This window comes from Atractosteus spatula, chromosome 8, assembly GCF_055471065.1.
Source record: "Atractosteus spatula isolate fAtrSpa1 chromosome 8, fAtrSpa1.hap1, whole genome shotgun sequence".
In the NCBI taxonomy this organism is placed as follows: Eukaryota; Metazoa; Chordata; class Actinopteri; order Semionotiformes; family Lepisosteidae; genus Atractosteus; species Atractosteus spatula.
Window position 1 is genome coordinate 23964263 of NC_142713.1, and position 17194 is coordinate 23981456.

The 17194-nt window shown below is 35.9% G+C and overlaps 1 protein-coding gene across 1 annotated transcript in view; it reads left to right on the top strand.

Annotated features, from left to right (window-relative positions):
* Positions 1 to 17194, top strand: part of LOC148829307 (uncharacterized) — a gene marked incomplete at its 5' end in the record, with an annotated part of 111831 nt that overhangs the window by 28328 nt on the left and 66309 nt on the right. Inside the window, 7 exons of the mRNA XM_088922641.1 lie at positions 1469 to 1595; positions 3935 to 4073; positions 7081 to 7256; positions 8655 to 8722; positions 8815 to 8864; positions 9578 to 9773; positions 16956 to 17066. Of these exons, the coding sequence (XP_088778767.1) occupies positions 1469 to 1595; positions 3935 to 4073; positions 7081 to 7256; positions 8655 to 8722; positions 8815 to 8864; positions 9578 to 9773; positions 16956 to 17066 (867 nt within the window). The remainder of the gene's footprint in view (positions 1 to 1468; positions 1596 to 3934; positions 4074 to 7080; positions 7257 to 8654; positions 8723 to 8814; positions 8865 to 9577; positions 9774 to 16955; positions 17067 to 17194) is intronic.

Here is a 17194-nt window from a genome sequence, read left to right on the forward strand (position 1 = left end):
GTAATATACCTGAAACTTAGCTAGCAGAACATACAATTGCTGGAATGCTGAGAGGGGAGGTTATCAGAGCCTAATGTTATTGCTAAAAATGGCAACCAGGTATAGAAGATCTAATGAATGTCTGTCCTATGTATTGTTAAGGGTTTCATGTATTTGTGTGTCCAAGTACTCCGGACTACTGTGCTATGTATTGTTAGTCTTGTGAATTTTATGTTTTACACCTATTGTATCCTTGACGGTACAACCCAAATCCTATTTAAAGGGTGTTGTGAGCACTAGGGTTTGTTGGGAGTCAAGAGTTGGTTGTAGTGAGTTAGGAGTATAGAAATAAGAGCAAGGTGTGAGTGAAAATTATTAAAAAGATTTTGTTTGTATGGCCAGCTGCATAAACTTCAATAAAACTGGCCTTTTGGTTTGTTTCACGGCTGACTTGCCATCGTGTTTTTTTTTCTCTCTGTGAACAACACGTCCTACAGCCAACGCTCCCCACACAAGAGGTGTTTGTGTGACAATATGTAACAGGGGTTTATACAAATGAGCATTTTATAGAAATGACATCGGCCTCTTGATACCCAGACAGTGTAGAATTCTGCTGTGGCAAAAGAACCACTTTTATGGCTCAGCAGGAGTTAGGTGCTGTCTAGGGTGTAGCACTGTGCTCTTCACAATCTAATGCCAATAGGGGAAGAACACAGCTACACTCCTTATATAATGTTATGGTGCTTTGGAAGTGCCTATTGAAGTGTCTTTAAGAATCTAAATACAATAGTTAACACCTGGTTAGGGCAAACATATGAAGTTCACTGAGCTTCAGAACAAGAATCGTACTACTGTATGGTGTTTACTTAGTTGTGCTGGGTGTGAGACACATTGATCAAGGAATAAGAAAGGAATAGTTTCGTTTACTAAGTTCTACTAAGCATCAATCAACAGTTCAGGATCACAGCTTAAATTGGTTAGCTTTCACAAAAGTTAACTACAATAGGCTTGGATTTTTAGACATTTGTTTATAAGCTGGAAACCCAACACCAACACTCTGAATATGAAAACATGAAATACTGCGGTCAGAGGGATGCCATTTGGCCCATCAAACCCTTTTGGCAGTTAGGAGTAACTAATTGATTCAAGGATGACATGAAGCTGTTTCTTGAAATAAACCTGGATATAAGCTTCAGAAACTTGGCTGGGAAGCTTGTTCCAAACTCTCACAAGCCTAATTCATAATGAAGTACCCCCACTTCTCAGTTACACGTATAACTATTTATTCAGAAGAACTCCACTGGTTAAACCTAGAAATAGCCCAATATTGCTGCATTTACGTCAACAACATTATAGGCTGAAACGATCCTGTGTGTAAAAAAGTGCATCGCGTTCCCCATTTTAAACACACTTCTCCATAGCTGCAGCTTGTGTCTTCTGGTTGTGTAGCAGGAGAAAACATCCAGTTTGTTTGTTTTTTTCTTTGTAGAAAAACCTAAAGTCCCAGATAGCTGTGATAAATTCCAATTTGCAAACTTTTCCACCAGAGATATTGGAGCTGGGCCAATTTCAGCAGAAAAGTGAATTACAGCTGAAGCTATTAGAATTGCAAAAAGGTAGGTTTATTGTCTTCTTTATATGTTTTTTGACATTAAAAGACCAATCACATTTAAATTAAATTCAATGTGAATTATTTTTCCTGGTTGCTCCAAAAAACTACAGATTCCATTATCTTGAATGCATTGATGTATTATACATACAGAATACACTATACAACATCTTTTCTTTTAAGCACCAGACTAAACCCCAAAGCACTAAAAGAGAATGTACTTCCCAAATGAACAAATTAATAACATCTTATTAGCTTTTCTATCATTACCCAAAGCTGATAATTTCTACATTTCTACATTTACATTGCTTTACAAGTTGTGTATCACCATGTTGGCTAAGTACAGAAAATAAGCCTTGAGATGCTGAAATGAAAAACTGCAGCGTTGCACTTGATGCACTGGAGTGCGACAGATTTTGCTTGACAGTCCTGACCTATTTTATTGTTTTTCTGATGCATCTCTGTGGTCAGTGCTTTGCCTGTGAGGTATTTCATACTCATGCCACGTGTCATTATTTATCTGTGACACAGTATTCCATATATTCTAATTAAAGTTAGTGTTTAGTGCCTTGGAAGGGATGACAAGCTAGCCTCTCCATAGGTTTGAAGGACACAGAATTAATTCAGTTGATGTACAACTTGAGTTATGAACTCTTTCATTATACCTTATAGTGTTTAACTTGTTTAGTCAGCTTGTGACTAAAATAACATTTTAGGGACTGAACTTTTTTCCTGTCTATATTTTACTTATGGTTTGGGTACAGTTTGTGTATTTGATACCCATGTAAATTATACTGTAAATATATGGTACAGTATATATACAGTACTTAAGCAAACAAAATGTTTCTGTAAACCTCTATAAATGGCATTCTTAGTTACATTTTCAATAATAAATTAGGAACCAGTTCCTGCGGTAGCCATGCATTCCCAGTCCATAAAATTACCTCCACCATGAAGTGGTGTTCCTTGCAACATGTTGGATCCCTTTCTTTCTCCACAGTTTAACCTTTCCTTCACCAGTAAAGGTTTATTATGGGATCAGCTGTCCATAAACTCTTGCTCCAAAGTTCTTCTGGCTCATCTTTGTACTTCCAATCGAATTCTGATCTGGCATTTCTGTTCATGGTGCAGTTAAAGGATTAATTTCTTTTGTTGTAGATTTTATAATTTCACAGTCTCAATCATCAGTGTGAACTGTGAATTTTGATGTCTTCACCCCAACATTCTGGAAGTTGTAGGTGACAGAAAAAAATATGACAGCCGTAAAGGAAAATATTAAAACAACTACTGTATTATCTAATGCAGAAGTTTTCATGGCAGATCCAAACTCAGCTGGCTGACAATTAAACCTATCTAGTTTATCTCCCATATTTTCCATATTTCACAATTTCTATGATTCTGATTAAGTTTTTATTATCTTTTGAATTTGAAATTGCTTTTCGTTTTTCGTTGAACATTTGACTTTCATTTACAGACCCCAGATACTGAGGTAAAATTGGGTAAAATGTTCACAGTAATTTTATGATCTAATTTTATGATCTAACATCAACAAAAATGTCACCAACAAGAGACACCTATATAAGTTAATTGACTTTATTAAAAGTGAAACACTAAGGAATTCAATTTACAAGTCATTTCATTCATGAGAAATTTTAATATTCAGAAATATTAAATTGTGAAAATCTGTTTAAACTTCACAGCACTTTTGGCAGGCATTGTATTATCACAGGTGAAATAAAGAGCCATTTAAGCCATATTTTAGCTGATGAAAATGACAAACCCAGGATATTTCATCACATTCCATTAAGACTAAAATCTTGCTATGAAATACATCTTTTAAATATTTTTTTTTCAAAAGACAGATTTAAAAGAAGCAATGCAACACTCCTTTCCCACAATTTAGATGGAGGCAGCGTACATTGAAAGGTATTGAAAGGGACTTAAAAGTGTCGACCCCTCCAGGATGTACGGGTGCAAAAAGCAGGACCAGGATGTACTGCTTTGCACCACCCGGAATTAGACTAAGCTTTTAGAAAATGGATGGATATGAGCACAGATTAAAGATCAAACAGTGAAAGCTAAAACTGATTGGGATCACTATCTGAAAATCATCAGTATGACCTATAGTTGTAAAATTCTTCTGTAAATATATAGTTTAAAAGACAAAACAAACTGGGTTGGTGAAGCATACTCTAAAAATGTTACTAAATTAATAACATTTTTCCAAAATATATTGGAGGTCAAATGTGAGTACTTATCCAGAATTTCAGAATGTCCAGAGTGTACTAAAAAGCAGCTCTCAATATGGGAATTGTTATTTCTTGATACGTGCATCATTGTTATTAGAAAGTGAGAGACTCCATAACTCTTATGATGTGGAAGAATGTCAGATGTGGGCAGCGCATGCTGAAAAGGTTCAGAAAAAGATGTGGAAGTGCATCCGAAACAATATGAGAACACATTTTGAAACTGTGACAGTCCCAAGGTAAGATGTAAACATTTTTGGTGCTTTTGCTCTTTGCATTGAACTTTTAATTAATCTTTTAACTTTTAACTCTTCCCTGGATATGTTTATCTGACTATGTAAACCATCATTAAATCATGCCCTGTATGAAACTGTGGTTCAAATACAGTTAAACATGCTGTTAGAATGATTTTAAATTGTATTCAGCCATTCAAAACACTTTCAAACTCATTTGTTCATAAAGTCCTCAACTTTGAAGATAGCATTTTTTGTGTGCATAAGAAAAGAGGTGAATTTGATTCCCTGTGCTAATGGTAGTTGTTAAAGGTGTATATCAGATTTCAACTAGATGATGAGGACAAATCACAAATGCATTTGAACAGAGTTTTGAAGTGTATGCACCATGTACTTTTATACATAATAAATGATCAGTTCCTAATAAAAATGTTGTGTGTCTGCTGCCAGAAGAGAAGAGAAGTGCATTATGCATAATTACTTGGAGTTTTTTTTACAGGGAATGTATTTGATTATTACCACAAAAACAAGATGCCAAAATAATATATTCTCTTCATATTTTTGTAGTTTCTTGCTTCATATTTTTGTAGTTTCTTGGCTGCCGACAAGAAATGCTATACGGAAATTAGCTATTGGCAAAAACAAGTGCAGATTGCATATCATGGTTGGATGTCTTGAAATGCTTCATTGTATTACTGTACATAGGTCCCTTGGAAACAATAAATACTAGTATATAATGGGAGCTACCTGGTGAATTTATGGCATTTACTTTCAAGCAAGAAAGGAAGCAATATTTTATTACATCGCTCATTTTGTACATCTTGAAAACATTAATGCTTACAGCATAAAAGTATATAAGATATAAATTAAATAAGGTGTTTTTTTCCATTTTTAATGAAATATCTTATGTGATATAAGGAATTTTTTCCTAGTTAGATTAATCTGCAGTAGGATTGTGACACAGTCCTCATAATTTAGCAAAGAACTGGATTTGTATCTCACATTCCTCAATGTATGCCATCATTCATCTTGGACAGAGCCTTCCTTACCATTCTTTCATGAAAATGTGAATTATGGTTTTATGGTTGACAATTTTATAATGTGAAATGAAGGTGGTCAAACCATTATTTCTAAAGACACTGACAGTTTTATTGTTTTATTCTACGATCTTTGCACATCGTACAAGTGCAATCTTTCCCCTATAAATAACCTCAGGTCTATGATGTAGCTGGCATTTCTCTCCTGTGATGCAAAGTATGTTTACCTACTAATTAATCTAATCTTCTGAACTCTAATTACTGTAATTTAGAATCTGGGTTGGCAATATCAGGTCACTTTAATATCTGGGTCCGGTTTGTCTGTAAGGAAGAAAGCTCCAAGAACATTGTTTGTCACATTAAATCAGAATTAAAATTAAAATTTTTGAAATAATGTTTTGTAGTGAGTAGCAAATGGCATCAATTTATGGAATTTAATTACAATCTAGAAACATTAGTCAAGGTTCCATTAATGACTGGTAATTTAACACAGGTACATTTATATCTCTTAAAAAAATAACATCATGATACTTTAAGTCTCGATGTGCCTCGAGCCTGTTTATACAGTACTATAAATCATTGTTTTAACTATAAGAACACTTTATAATCCAAGAAACTCATGAATGCTATTCCTGTGTGCCCCAGTGACTAATATTCACACTGAGACCTGGCAGCTCATTTCACATGCCCACAACACTGTACTGTATTTAAGCAAGTGGAATTCTGTGGACATAATTCTACACTCATGCACTGTTCCCCACATTTCCCAGTTCTATACAAAATAAAACTTTGGCTTTGTCTGCCTCTCTTGAGCTGATCTCCATCTCCATGTAAAAAAGTTTCTACTCTTTATCTCTATGTTATATAGTTTCCAGAAATGAAGATTTCTTTTTATATTTTTCAGGTTTACTTATTTTCTTTTGTACTGTTTCCTTTTCTGTGTCTTTTTTTTATACATCTCAAACTGTTACTCCTTTGTTTGTTTGTTTTTTGGCCATCGCATTGTTTTTCTTCTGAAAATATGAAGTGATGAACAGAGTTGTAGGAACAGAGTAGAAACAGTTGTAGGCTTTATTACATCATCTTTCACCAGTGGGTCTCAGATCTCATTTAGTTCAGTTTAAATTTCCACGCAATCAGCTTTGAGATATATCAAAATTTATTAGTCAGACAAACAATTTAAGCAGAGAAAATGCAGAATTATGCAACAAAAAATAGAATATGCAAAATATTTTAATGAAGTGTACATTCTGCAGATATTTATGCAAATGATCCGCATAAACAGCAAAACGACAAATAAGTAATTTTGTTTCAGTTGATTTAATAACATACAGTAACAGTATTGCTAGTCCCAAGGAGTTTAATTTTTGTTATATTGTTTACTCTATAATGTGTACTCTGCCAGTATGCATTATAAGGGGGAGTCTATTGTTCACATCTCTACTCCCTTCGTTGCTGAAATCCCCTATCCTAATTATATTGTGACAAAACAGCTAGTTTCAGAGGTGTTTTAAGATGTTGGTCTCTCTCAAGTTCCCTCATAAAATTTCAGAATTTATATTTGAGTTTCATGAAACATTTGGATAAGGTGAGTCACATGTCTCTTTTGGACTCTGCAGCCTGCTCTCCTCTACTTATTTCTATGCTTCCTCTGGGATTTTATTCTATAGAATATATCACTTGGCCTTTGTTTTCTTTTTGTTTCTGAAGGTGTGTCCTTATTAAAGTCTCAAATTTGAGACATATGTTTGATAACGTTATAGTATATGTAAAGAGGTTGTTCTGCAAATAGAATGTGATAACAATTCAATAGAATGTGATCATGCAGCAGAAAAATTATGTTTAAGCATTCACTGCTGTTTTGTAAGGTTGCATTCAGGATCTCTTCCTAAGAGAACAATAATTTAAATTATTAATTTCCCATTAAACCTGTAATTGTTTAAAATAGTGATTGTTTTTTTTCCACACCACTCTAGGAATGCAACTCTTGCCAATGTTTGCCAGACTCTTGGAATTAGTCTGAGTCTAACTGCAGGGACTGCCTTTAATCTGGCACAAGAAAATGATACTGTTCCCAGGAATCGGAGAGCCATACTTCAGAATAAAGAGACAGGGGAATTCATTGTCGATACCTCAAGATCCCAACGACATGGTAACCTTTTCATTTTTGACTTTTGATTGTTTGAAGCATAGATTCTGAAGCCAGGCGTGTATGGTAAAACTGGACATAAATTAATCTCACTATCGTTTACAAGGCCTGCGGAATAAAGCTAATTATCTTCTAGGCTTGTGAAAAGCACAAGTCCTCTTATAAGGGGAAAATCATTTGTTTAACAGTATCTCTGAAGTTTTTGTAAATGCCATTTTTGCAGTCTCAGGCATTTCGGTTTGTTAACAAATCTGAGTTATGCTATGATCAATAACAGCACAAAAAACTAAAATGTATGATCTTGATTTGATGCATGCTTTTATTGGATAAAATGATAGGGAACTTTTTGTGTGTGTTTTTATTACTCAATAAACTCATATTAAGTACGTTTACTATTGAATATATTACCCAGAAAACCAAAATGTCAGAATCCAGAATCCAATATTTATTTCTTGTAGCGTTGATTCATAAGACATATGGCTGTCTGCTGGTATTGTGAAATACCAAGTTATTTTAGAGGATTCACAATGGGTTTGATGAGCAATTGACTATAAATTAACTGACCATCCCATTCAAGGATCAGAATTTCTATAGCTGCTGAAAACCGGAATTATAATTCCATATGTTCCATTTCACGAGGAAACGTTAAAAACAGGATACACAATTGTTTTATTACACTTTACCATCAATATCATCATTTGGAGAGTATTGTCAGGGCATGAGGAGAAAATAAAATTTATGTTTGCCAATCTCATATTATTGCAGTACTCAAGGCCTTATTCAGACAATTGGTTTCATTTATATATATCATTAGAAATTTCAGCACAGACAAAAAACTCATAAAAACACAGAGGACAGGAAGAGAGGGAGGAATAGAATGAAGAGAGAGAAACCGAAGAGTGACAGTGAGGAAAAAGAAAAGGAAGACAGGGAAACCAAAGAGAGACAGACAGAAGGGACAGCATCACCCCCCTCATCTTCCGCATGTTGTGGGAGAGGACCTTGTTCTTATTGTTTTTGGAGATAACTTCTGATAACGTCATTTGAACCTTTGTAATAAAATGAGCTCCCGTCTTATTTGTTTTAGGAAAAATCTCATTTCCTTTATTGTGGAGTTCTCACAATAAAATTCCACAATATAGTAGAAAACAGAAACGTTCTCTACTAGTTTAGTGATGCAGTTTTAGAACAGGAAGATAAATTCCTATTCATTTTTAAGCATTTGTGTTATAACAAGGAGATTTAATGTTTTGTCATTCTTTTATTTATTTTGTCATTCTTTGTTTCAGTCACAGTTTATAGCAGTATAATTGTAATGACTGAAATGTTACATTTCCAGAAGAAAATGGATTAGTTCATTTATAGATATAATTTTTAAAAATCCATCATTATTTTTTCAAGGAAAGGAGATAAATCTTTGTCAAAGTAATGGAATTTATACCAGGTCCAAGCCCAGTCACCTCTATAAGGTATGTACCATTAAATAAATATTGAATAAATATTTATTAGTATATGATATTTAACATTTCAAGTCTGAATTCTGTATTTCATGTTTCACCAGATGTTTCTTGAAATACATTCCAAGAACAAAATCTTGAAAAGAAACACAGTGTAAGTATTTAGCATGTCAGTCAAATTCCGTTATTTAAAAAAAAAAATTTCCCTGGTAACAAGCTGGCAGTGTTTGCAATTGTGTGGGTGCTGGAGAGTGGGTGTCTGAGTGTGGGAGTGTACATGTCTGTGGCAGTGTGTTCAGAATAATATGCACAAATTCCAACCGTTTACTTTTACAATTCTTCATTTTTGGTGTTTGTAAAGATACAGAATGCCGTTTTATGTCACCTTTAATCACGGCGCAACGTGACATAAAAAAGCTTAATGTGTGCTTAAAAATTACCTACATATTATATCATAAATGAAGGTTTTGTAATGTAGAATAATTATTTGACTTCCTCTATTAAAATACTGTCAAACTTGTCAAACTTGATCCCTGAGAAAAGTTATAATGCTAAAATGGCTTTAATGAAAAGCTACTGTAATCCAGGAATATCAGATTGGACCTGTTATTTTATACATTTGTAAAAAATGCTGTCTGTGTTACACCAAGTGTCTCAGTAGTACAGAAATGCACCCATTGCTGTTCATATTTGTGCACTTTTCCCACTTTATAGATTTTCAAATAAGATTTACTTTGTATTGTGCTTTAAATATTTTTTTCATCTTTGTTATATTTTCTCCTCTCCTACAGTTTATTGTTATGTTACTTATTTTAGTGAGACGACCACCCCTAATCAGGTTGAGTAATAAGACATTTTTGATTGCAGCCTTCTCTACCAAGTGTTTCCAAGAGGTGTAAACCATTGGCGACTGGTCCTGTTCAAATTTCTGAAATCCAAAGACTACGATGCAGTGAGAAATGTGATCCTGTTCCTTAGGAAAACTTATCCTGAAGTCATTAACTCCCAAGACCCTTCCAATGGAAATGCAGCTCTTCATTTGGCAAGCAAGAACGGGCATTTTGTGAGTTGCACAAAATTTTCCCAACTTTGTGATTCCTTCTTTATTGGGGTTTGCTTGTGGGATAAAGCTAAAAACAATCACTAGCTGCCGAACAATAATGAACAATCATATTTGATACGTTTTCAGCTATTTATATATTTAACAAAATTCAGTAGAGTTTATAACTAGAACTGTAGTATATATACTGTGTTAATGATGGAAACTACAAAAAAAGTTCCAAAAATATAGATCTACAAATACCAGTCTACGATGCACAGAAAATATTGTATTGTAATATGTATGAGAATTTTATGCTCCAAGCTATTTCCATAGTGTCATACTGTCATTGTAAAATATACACCTTTCAATGCAGACAGACATTCTAATGCATCATGCCCATTGCAGAATCCGTAGTCATACAAAATTGTCCATGAACTGTAGAACTGGAAAATGCTACTCACTTAATAGTGAATAGTTCTCTTTAAGTAGGGGATAGATATAAGCTCAAGGAAGTACAGTCCGAACACGCAAGTTATCAAGAGCATGACATGCTAGATGTAAATGTGATATTAACATGTAGCAAAATACCTACACCCTTAGCTATTTAGTTGTATTGATACATCATGGCACTAATGTGTTGAATTTGTATGTTATTATTGTAGTACACAAATACTATGAATTAGTCAATTCAGCACTTCTAACACTGTGCTGTTAGCATTCTGTAGCATCAGCGACTCTTCAGTAAAACATCGTTAAGATGGAATTAGAGCAGCCTAACAGTTATTGCATGCAGAGAACAGCATTCTACAAATTGAAATTCTGCCTATTTGCTAATCATCTGATTATACTGCTAATATACGTATCTCACATTGTGTATTTTATAGAAAGGGCTCTAATAATCTTTGCAGAGAGAAATGAATTTTTTAGGCAAGGACGACCTAATTCCTGCTTCAGTGTGGCAGATGGAATGTTTCTATGGGGATGTCTCTTATTTTTAAATGGGAAAAAAATGTTTGAAACACTGAAGGCAACAATGAAGAAAACTGTGTCTTGCTGACTGGCTAAAGAAGCCATTAGCCAGCACCCAGTGAAGGCCTGGCGACAGACGAGAGCTGACAGACATGGCTGAAGCAGGATGGAGAGCTGAGACTGATGGAGATTGCTGAGGCAGGACAGAAAGCAGTAGCATTTGGGATTGATCCATGATAGTAGTTACTGTCTCAAGGCTCATCCAGGAAGGATGGCTTTGGATCCTGGCCACTGGTCTTGTGCTTGGCAGGCAGAGTGAGTTCAAGACAGACAGACAAATTCTCGGGAAGGATTCAAGCTGACAGTCCTTTTGAGACTTTGTTTAGTAATGCTCAGAGTATTATCCGGGTCGGGAGGTACCTCAATGACACAGCACCAGTTCAGTGGCAGTTTGGCTTTATATATCCTTCAGCTTGATGGGATTAGCACCCATCAGGTGGTTGGGACAATTGGCCCCAGCAGATCTGAACAGCCCCAGGAGGTGACTCCTCATGCACATGCACCTGGTTTCCAAGGAGACCGAGGGCTGTGAGGGCTGTGGTGTGTGGTGATTATTTTATGCTGGAAAACCTAAAGTATTAAAATAACTCACACAAGCTAAAAGCAAGCAAAATAAAAAGAAAAATAACATTACATCACACAGTATGTAAACTAGATCTATTCTTCAATCCTTCTGTACATATTATTCTATAACTGTCATAAAACTTGCCTTGGATGTTCAGTTTGTGAAGTAACTGACATAAATGCTATTAGAGATAGGTTCTTTGGGTAGGTCATTATTCTTTTTAAAGCTGAAAATGGTCTTTAAACATATACAGTACATTGATAGTTGTAACAATAAGGCATATGTTACAGAATTGTACACTGCAGTTAACATTTTGTTTGTATTATTGTGTCTCACAATTTAAAATAGATGTTATTATATATATTATATATATCTTCATTTTTTGGATTGACAATGCAGTTTTGTTTGATTTTATTTTTTAGAATGGCAGTGTGTGCCAGGGTGTACACTAAACTGGTAGTGTAACCTTGGAGGACCAGTACATTTAAACTGCCTGTTATATTGTCCTTGCTCACTATAAGCTAACCAAACATGCTACTATAAACAGCGAGGAGTTTTGAAACCGGACCTGAGGCTGAATCAATCCTGATGTAAATCTTCCTATCCTAACCTGGTCCATACCTGTTTGTGCCTCACTGGAATCCCTTGTAAACCTAAACTGAAATGAGAGGAGAGCAGTGCTATGCTTCCTCCTTTTAACCTTGAACTCGAACTTTATTGCCATATGAAACCGGTACAGTACATGTACTGATACAATGGTATTCTTACTTACACGAAGTCTCTCGATTGTTAAAAAAAAGTGTAAAACACAAAGTGCAGACAGTGCACCAAGACAATATACAAACAAACAGTAGACAGTGTACAAGTAAATAAGTAAACAGTTTGAATGTAAACAATGTAGGCATGTAAACAACGACTGCAATAAATACAATTACAATGAGGTAGAAGGTGTTGGTGTGTCCAAGGGGCATGGCCAAATGTGTTCGCCAATCGCACTGCTTGTGGGTAGAAGCTATTGAAGAATCTGGTGGTAAGTGTCCATACGCTCTTGTATCTCTTACCTGAGGGCAGTGGGGTGAAGAGCTCATGCCCGGGGTGGTGACTGTCCTCTGTGATAGCCAGAAATCTACCACCGCAGCGGTCCTCATGTTTAAGAGCTGTTCAATCTCCGTGAGACTACAGCCGATGATCTTCTGGGCCACATTCACCATTCTCTGCAGTGCCTTTCTCTCTCTCGAGAAGAGGTGTTTTGCCGTACCACTCGGTGATCCCGTTGGTAAGGACGCTCTCGGTGGTGCAGCGGTAGAAGTTCATCAGCATAGGTACTAGCATAACCTAGCCCATACAGGAAAGAGGAAGGTGCTTTACTGTTTAACCAAAGGGAGAGCTACCTGGATCACACTTAGGACCTATGGGAAATATATTTTTTCCCCTACTCTAACAGTAACCCTAAAACTAGTCTTCCACAACTAGACAATTAGATGATTGGACCTATGTTTGTTTCGTATTTTTGGAGAAAATGAGAGAACACAGCCGCAGCAGATCTAACTCTCTTTCTGCCTTGTGTGAATGCCTGCATTTTTTTCTCTCTCTGACTGGTCTCTAAGCTGCACACCTGCTGTGCAAAAAGAAACAGCTGCCCCGTTACACAGTGGCATCCTCAACTCACAGAACTTCTTATTTGACAATATAGTGTTATTAACAGTCTTCTTCATTTCATTCATGCAAAATCCAATGTTCCAGGTTTTGAATTGCAGAATATTCAGAATCACATAGGTGTGCACAAATATTTCACACAAATATGGCGTCTGGGGTCCTCAAAGGTGTGTTTTAAAGGAATTCCGATCCCAGGCTAATGGATTTTCAACAGTATCTCAAAACAGCTCAACAAGTGCTTGATGATTCAGTTTTGTATTGTGTACCAGATGCATCACGTAGCTCCATCTTATCAGCACCGCCCCCTCCGACAGTTTTTTTGTATGGGCCTCCCAGTTGGGGCCTCCCAAGGGGCTCAACTGGAAAAGGCACTTGCCCCAAAACAAGTTGAGCCCCATGATCTCAGTCTCAAGCCTAGGTCACATCTCTAGCCAGCTGTAACCAGGATTCCCAACATGGTAACACACAACAGGCTGAGCCCTTATTGATGGTAGGGTGGGAATAGTTGGCCAGGGCTCTGTGCAAACATAATGATCCCTATTACCTCCTGTGCACTTGCAGATATGGTACCTCCTTCTTGGTGAGGAATGTGCCTCTCCTCCAAATCATTGTTGAATCTCTGGTACTGTATGTGGTTGTCTTCCCTGTGACATGTTAACAGTTAATGTCTCAATTTTGGGGAGGTTAATGGCATATACTTACACCTCATTCACCTTGTCATGTACAGTACTTCTACAGTATACTGTATATGACTGGGAAGCATTTGATACATCAGAATTGTTCCAGGAAGCAAAGAAATTTGCTTCACTAATTTCTTTCGTTAATTAAATTATTGATTACATTAAATAATGACATTCAGTATAACATTCTTTACTGCTTAAATCGGGACATTCTGAATTTGTTTTGCCTTTATGGAGAAAATGTCAGTTTTCCATGTGGTTTGCTAACTTGTCATCTTATACTGTATATTGAGCAGATGTGCTAATACAAAATAAGGTCCCTTGTTCACTGAACCTTTCCTGTCTTAATGCTAATGAAATTCAAGTTCTTAGCTGCCAGCCTTTATTTGGATGCTGGTATTGTTTGAGTTCTGAAAGGTTGTTCCCTTCAGCCACCTCTCCATTTACTGGCTTCTCAGATCCTTCCTTTCCTTCAGGTTATCTCAGTTCCTTGTAAAAAGCTAGATAGCCTCTATGGATTGCTCTTGTCTTCAGTTTGACCCTGACTGTAACTTAACAGAGTCTGTTAAGTGTAGGAGATGGGTGTTTTAATTTGCTGTAACAACCAGGAATTGTAACAGTAAATTGAGAATCAAGACTCAAAAACTATGATGTGAATAATAATAAAGTTCATACTCAATGGACGTTGATCCGTCGTACCCACTCACGAGATCCCCAGTTGGTGGATCGCAAGATGATGAATAATGACCTTTGACTTTTTAAGTTGCTTCTATGACATGTTGTTATGCACTATACCCTGAAAGCTGTTGCTGGTTCTACTGACTACTAAGTATTTTTAAGGTTTGATGTCATTAAATCAGATGTATTTTCTTGACCCAGTCCTGGCAGATTAACAATTGTACTTGCAGTTTTTGTCTTTTTCAGTTAAAACATTAGTTTTAGTATGCTCAATTTTTGTATTTTGGTTTTGTCTGAGACTGAGCTTCAAGGTTTCTTCTTCAAAATTATCTAACAGAAAATTTTTGGGGTATCATTTTGACTTTCAACTACAGATAACAAACACTTTGAAGCTACAGTAAAGCAAGACAGACTGATAAAATGTTCACACATATTTTATTTGTTCCTAACAATCCAGTAGTAAATACATGACACGTGTCAGTTGACTCAATACTTTTTCGGCTTCAGAATAAAGATTATTAGAATTTACTTTATTTAAAATAAAATGTTTGGTGAATTAATAATTACTGGTATATGCTACTGCTACTGCTACTACTACAACAATACTGATGCTACTGCTACTAGTACAATAATACTGCTACTACTAATAATAATAATTATTATTAGCATTGCACAGCACTAGGACTTTGGGATCAATTCATGGGATACTATTTGCATAGAGGTTGTACAGTAGGTTCTCCTGGTGTTCATGTGGGTTTGCTCCTGGTGCTCTGGTTTCCTCCCATTGTCCAAGTTCATACTGGTAGGTTAATTGACTTCAGGAAAATTTAGTACTTGTGGGAGTGTGTGCATGTTAGTGTCTATGTGTGTCCTACAATGTACTGGCACCATGTTCAGGGTGTATACTTGCTCCTGTAGTTTGCTGGAATAGGTTCTTGCTCCCCAGCAACCCTAAATTAGATAAAAATGGATGGATTATTATTGTTTTTAGTCCATACTAAAAAATCATTTTTTTCTGCCTCAATATTTTAGGTGTACACTGTATTTTAAGGCTGTATGGTAGTCCACCCTTTACTCTGGGTTGCCTCTCTCCCCTGACTTGACAGCATTGCATTTAAAACAACCATCAGCTTTATGCCAATTCTCAGATTTTTACGTCTTGTTTTTCCTAGTTAGTTCAGATTCTGACAGTTCTGCCACTTTATGATTGAGAATGAACCATACTCCCACTTTACAAACTAAACTTCAATTGCAATCATTCTGGCTTAGCAGGATTTACCTAAAGATTTGCAAAATAAAGAGATGTTGCAGTAGGAAGCTTGAGATGAAAAAGTAGCATATAAGTACTAATTGCTCACCTCTGTTAAATCAAGGACAAATGAGAACAAATGTTAAGCACACAATAGAATTTCCTTAAACCTCTAAAAGGAGGAATGTTTTTACTGTATATCACACTTTGATGTAAATAACATGATGAAATAACTTTGACATGCAGTATGTAAATTTAATCAATATCATTCACCCATCCATCTATCTTCTTTAACCACTTTTTCTTTAGCCTAACACAGCATGTACAGGGCACAAAATGGTAGTATATAGTGAACAAAACTCCAATCACAGAGGGCAACACATGCATGTATTTACATGCTCATCTGGGGGATCACTGACACCAGTTAACCTGTATGTCTTTGGACTGTGGGAGAAAACTGAGTGTGAAAGAGGTGTATACTATAAACAGTGATTTGTATTCAATTATATTTTGTATTTCCAACCCAGACTCGAAAAAAACAAAACTGGAATTAATACCTGGTGTGACTGCAAAGGTTAAACTATGACCAGTTAGGGTCTAATCACCCACTTACCAGATTGGTGCTAGTGATAACCATCTCTCATTTCATAAGGAACGTTTTACACCATATTTTTCAGAACTATATGGTTAAAACAATTACCACTTCACCACGTTTCAGAAAAGCTATTAGAAGGCCTTTGTGCAAGACACAAATAGGCAGCTCCTACATGACTTACAGTAAAAGCTCATATATAACCTTGGGGAAAGGCTTTTCATGTTTTCAAAGGCTATTTAAACTTTCCTAGAATTTGGGGTCTGTGATCAATAAGATCACAGAGATGTTTGATATTAAAGTTTGATCATTCTATGAAAAGTGTATAGCCTATTGAATTTGATACCATCATATCTGCTGTAGCTCATCACATCCAAATGTGTGACGTTATATATGAACATTGATTTATCATTCATTAATGTTTTAAAAGGAGTTTTTTCTTACGGATTGATTGTTGAGTTATTTTTTTCTGATGTCATGGTCTTGGGCAGATTTGCTACTCAACCATCCACTTTCCATAAACATTGTAGAGGTAGAGTCCAATTCATAGGATTATAATTTCAAGAAAGCAGATTATGACAACTTGAAAAGTAATCAGAGTAATCAGATCTATTTCGGGGCTTAAAGGCATGTCCTCCATTGACAATCTTTTAAAAAGTAGCTGCTAGACCCTACCAGGCTAGATGGAAAGATTTGGCTTACTTTTGTTTGTAACCTTTCTTCTGTTTTTATGTCCCTTCTTCATATTGAAAAGGAAACCGTTCTTCTTCTGTTGGAGAGTGGTGCCTCTGCAGATCTGAAGAATATAAGTGGATGTACACCATTCCTCCTTGCTGCTGCTGGCCATCACCGCTCTGTGTGCATGGTGAGATATTGGCCCACATTACTTTATGTTCATGTTCATTGTTCTTGCGGTGTAAGATTCTAAAAAGAACAGATCTGCTGTTGACAGTAATTGCCATCATGACTGCACTGAATGGTTAAGCCACAGTC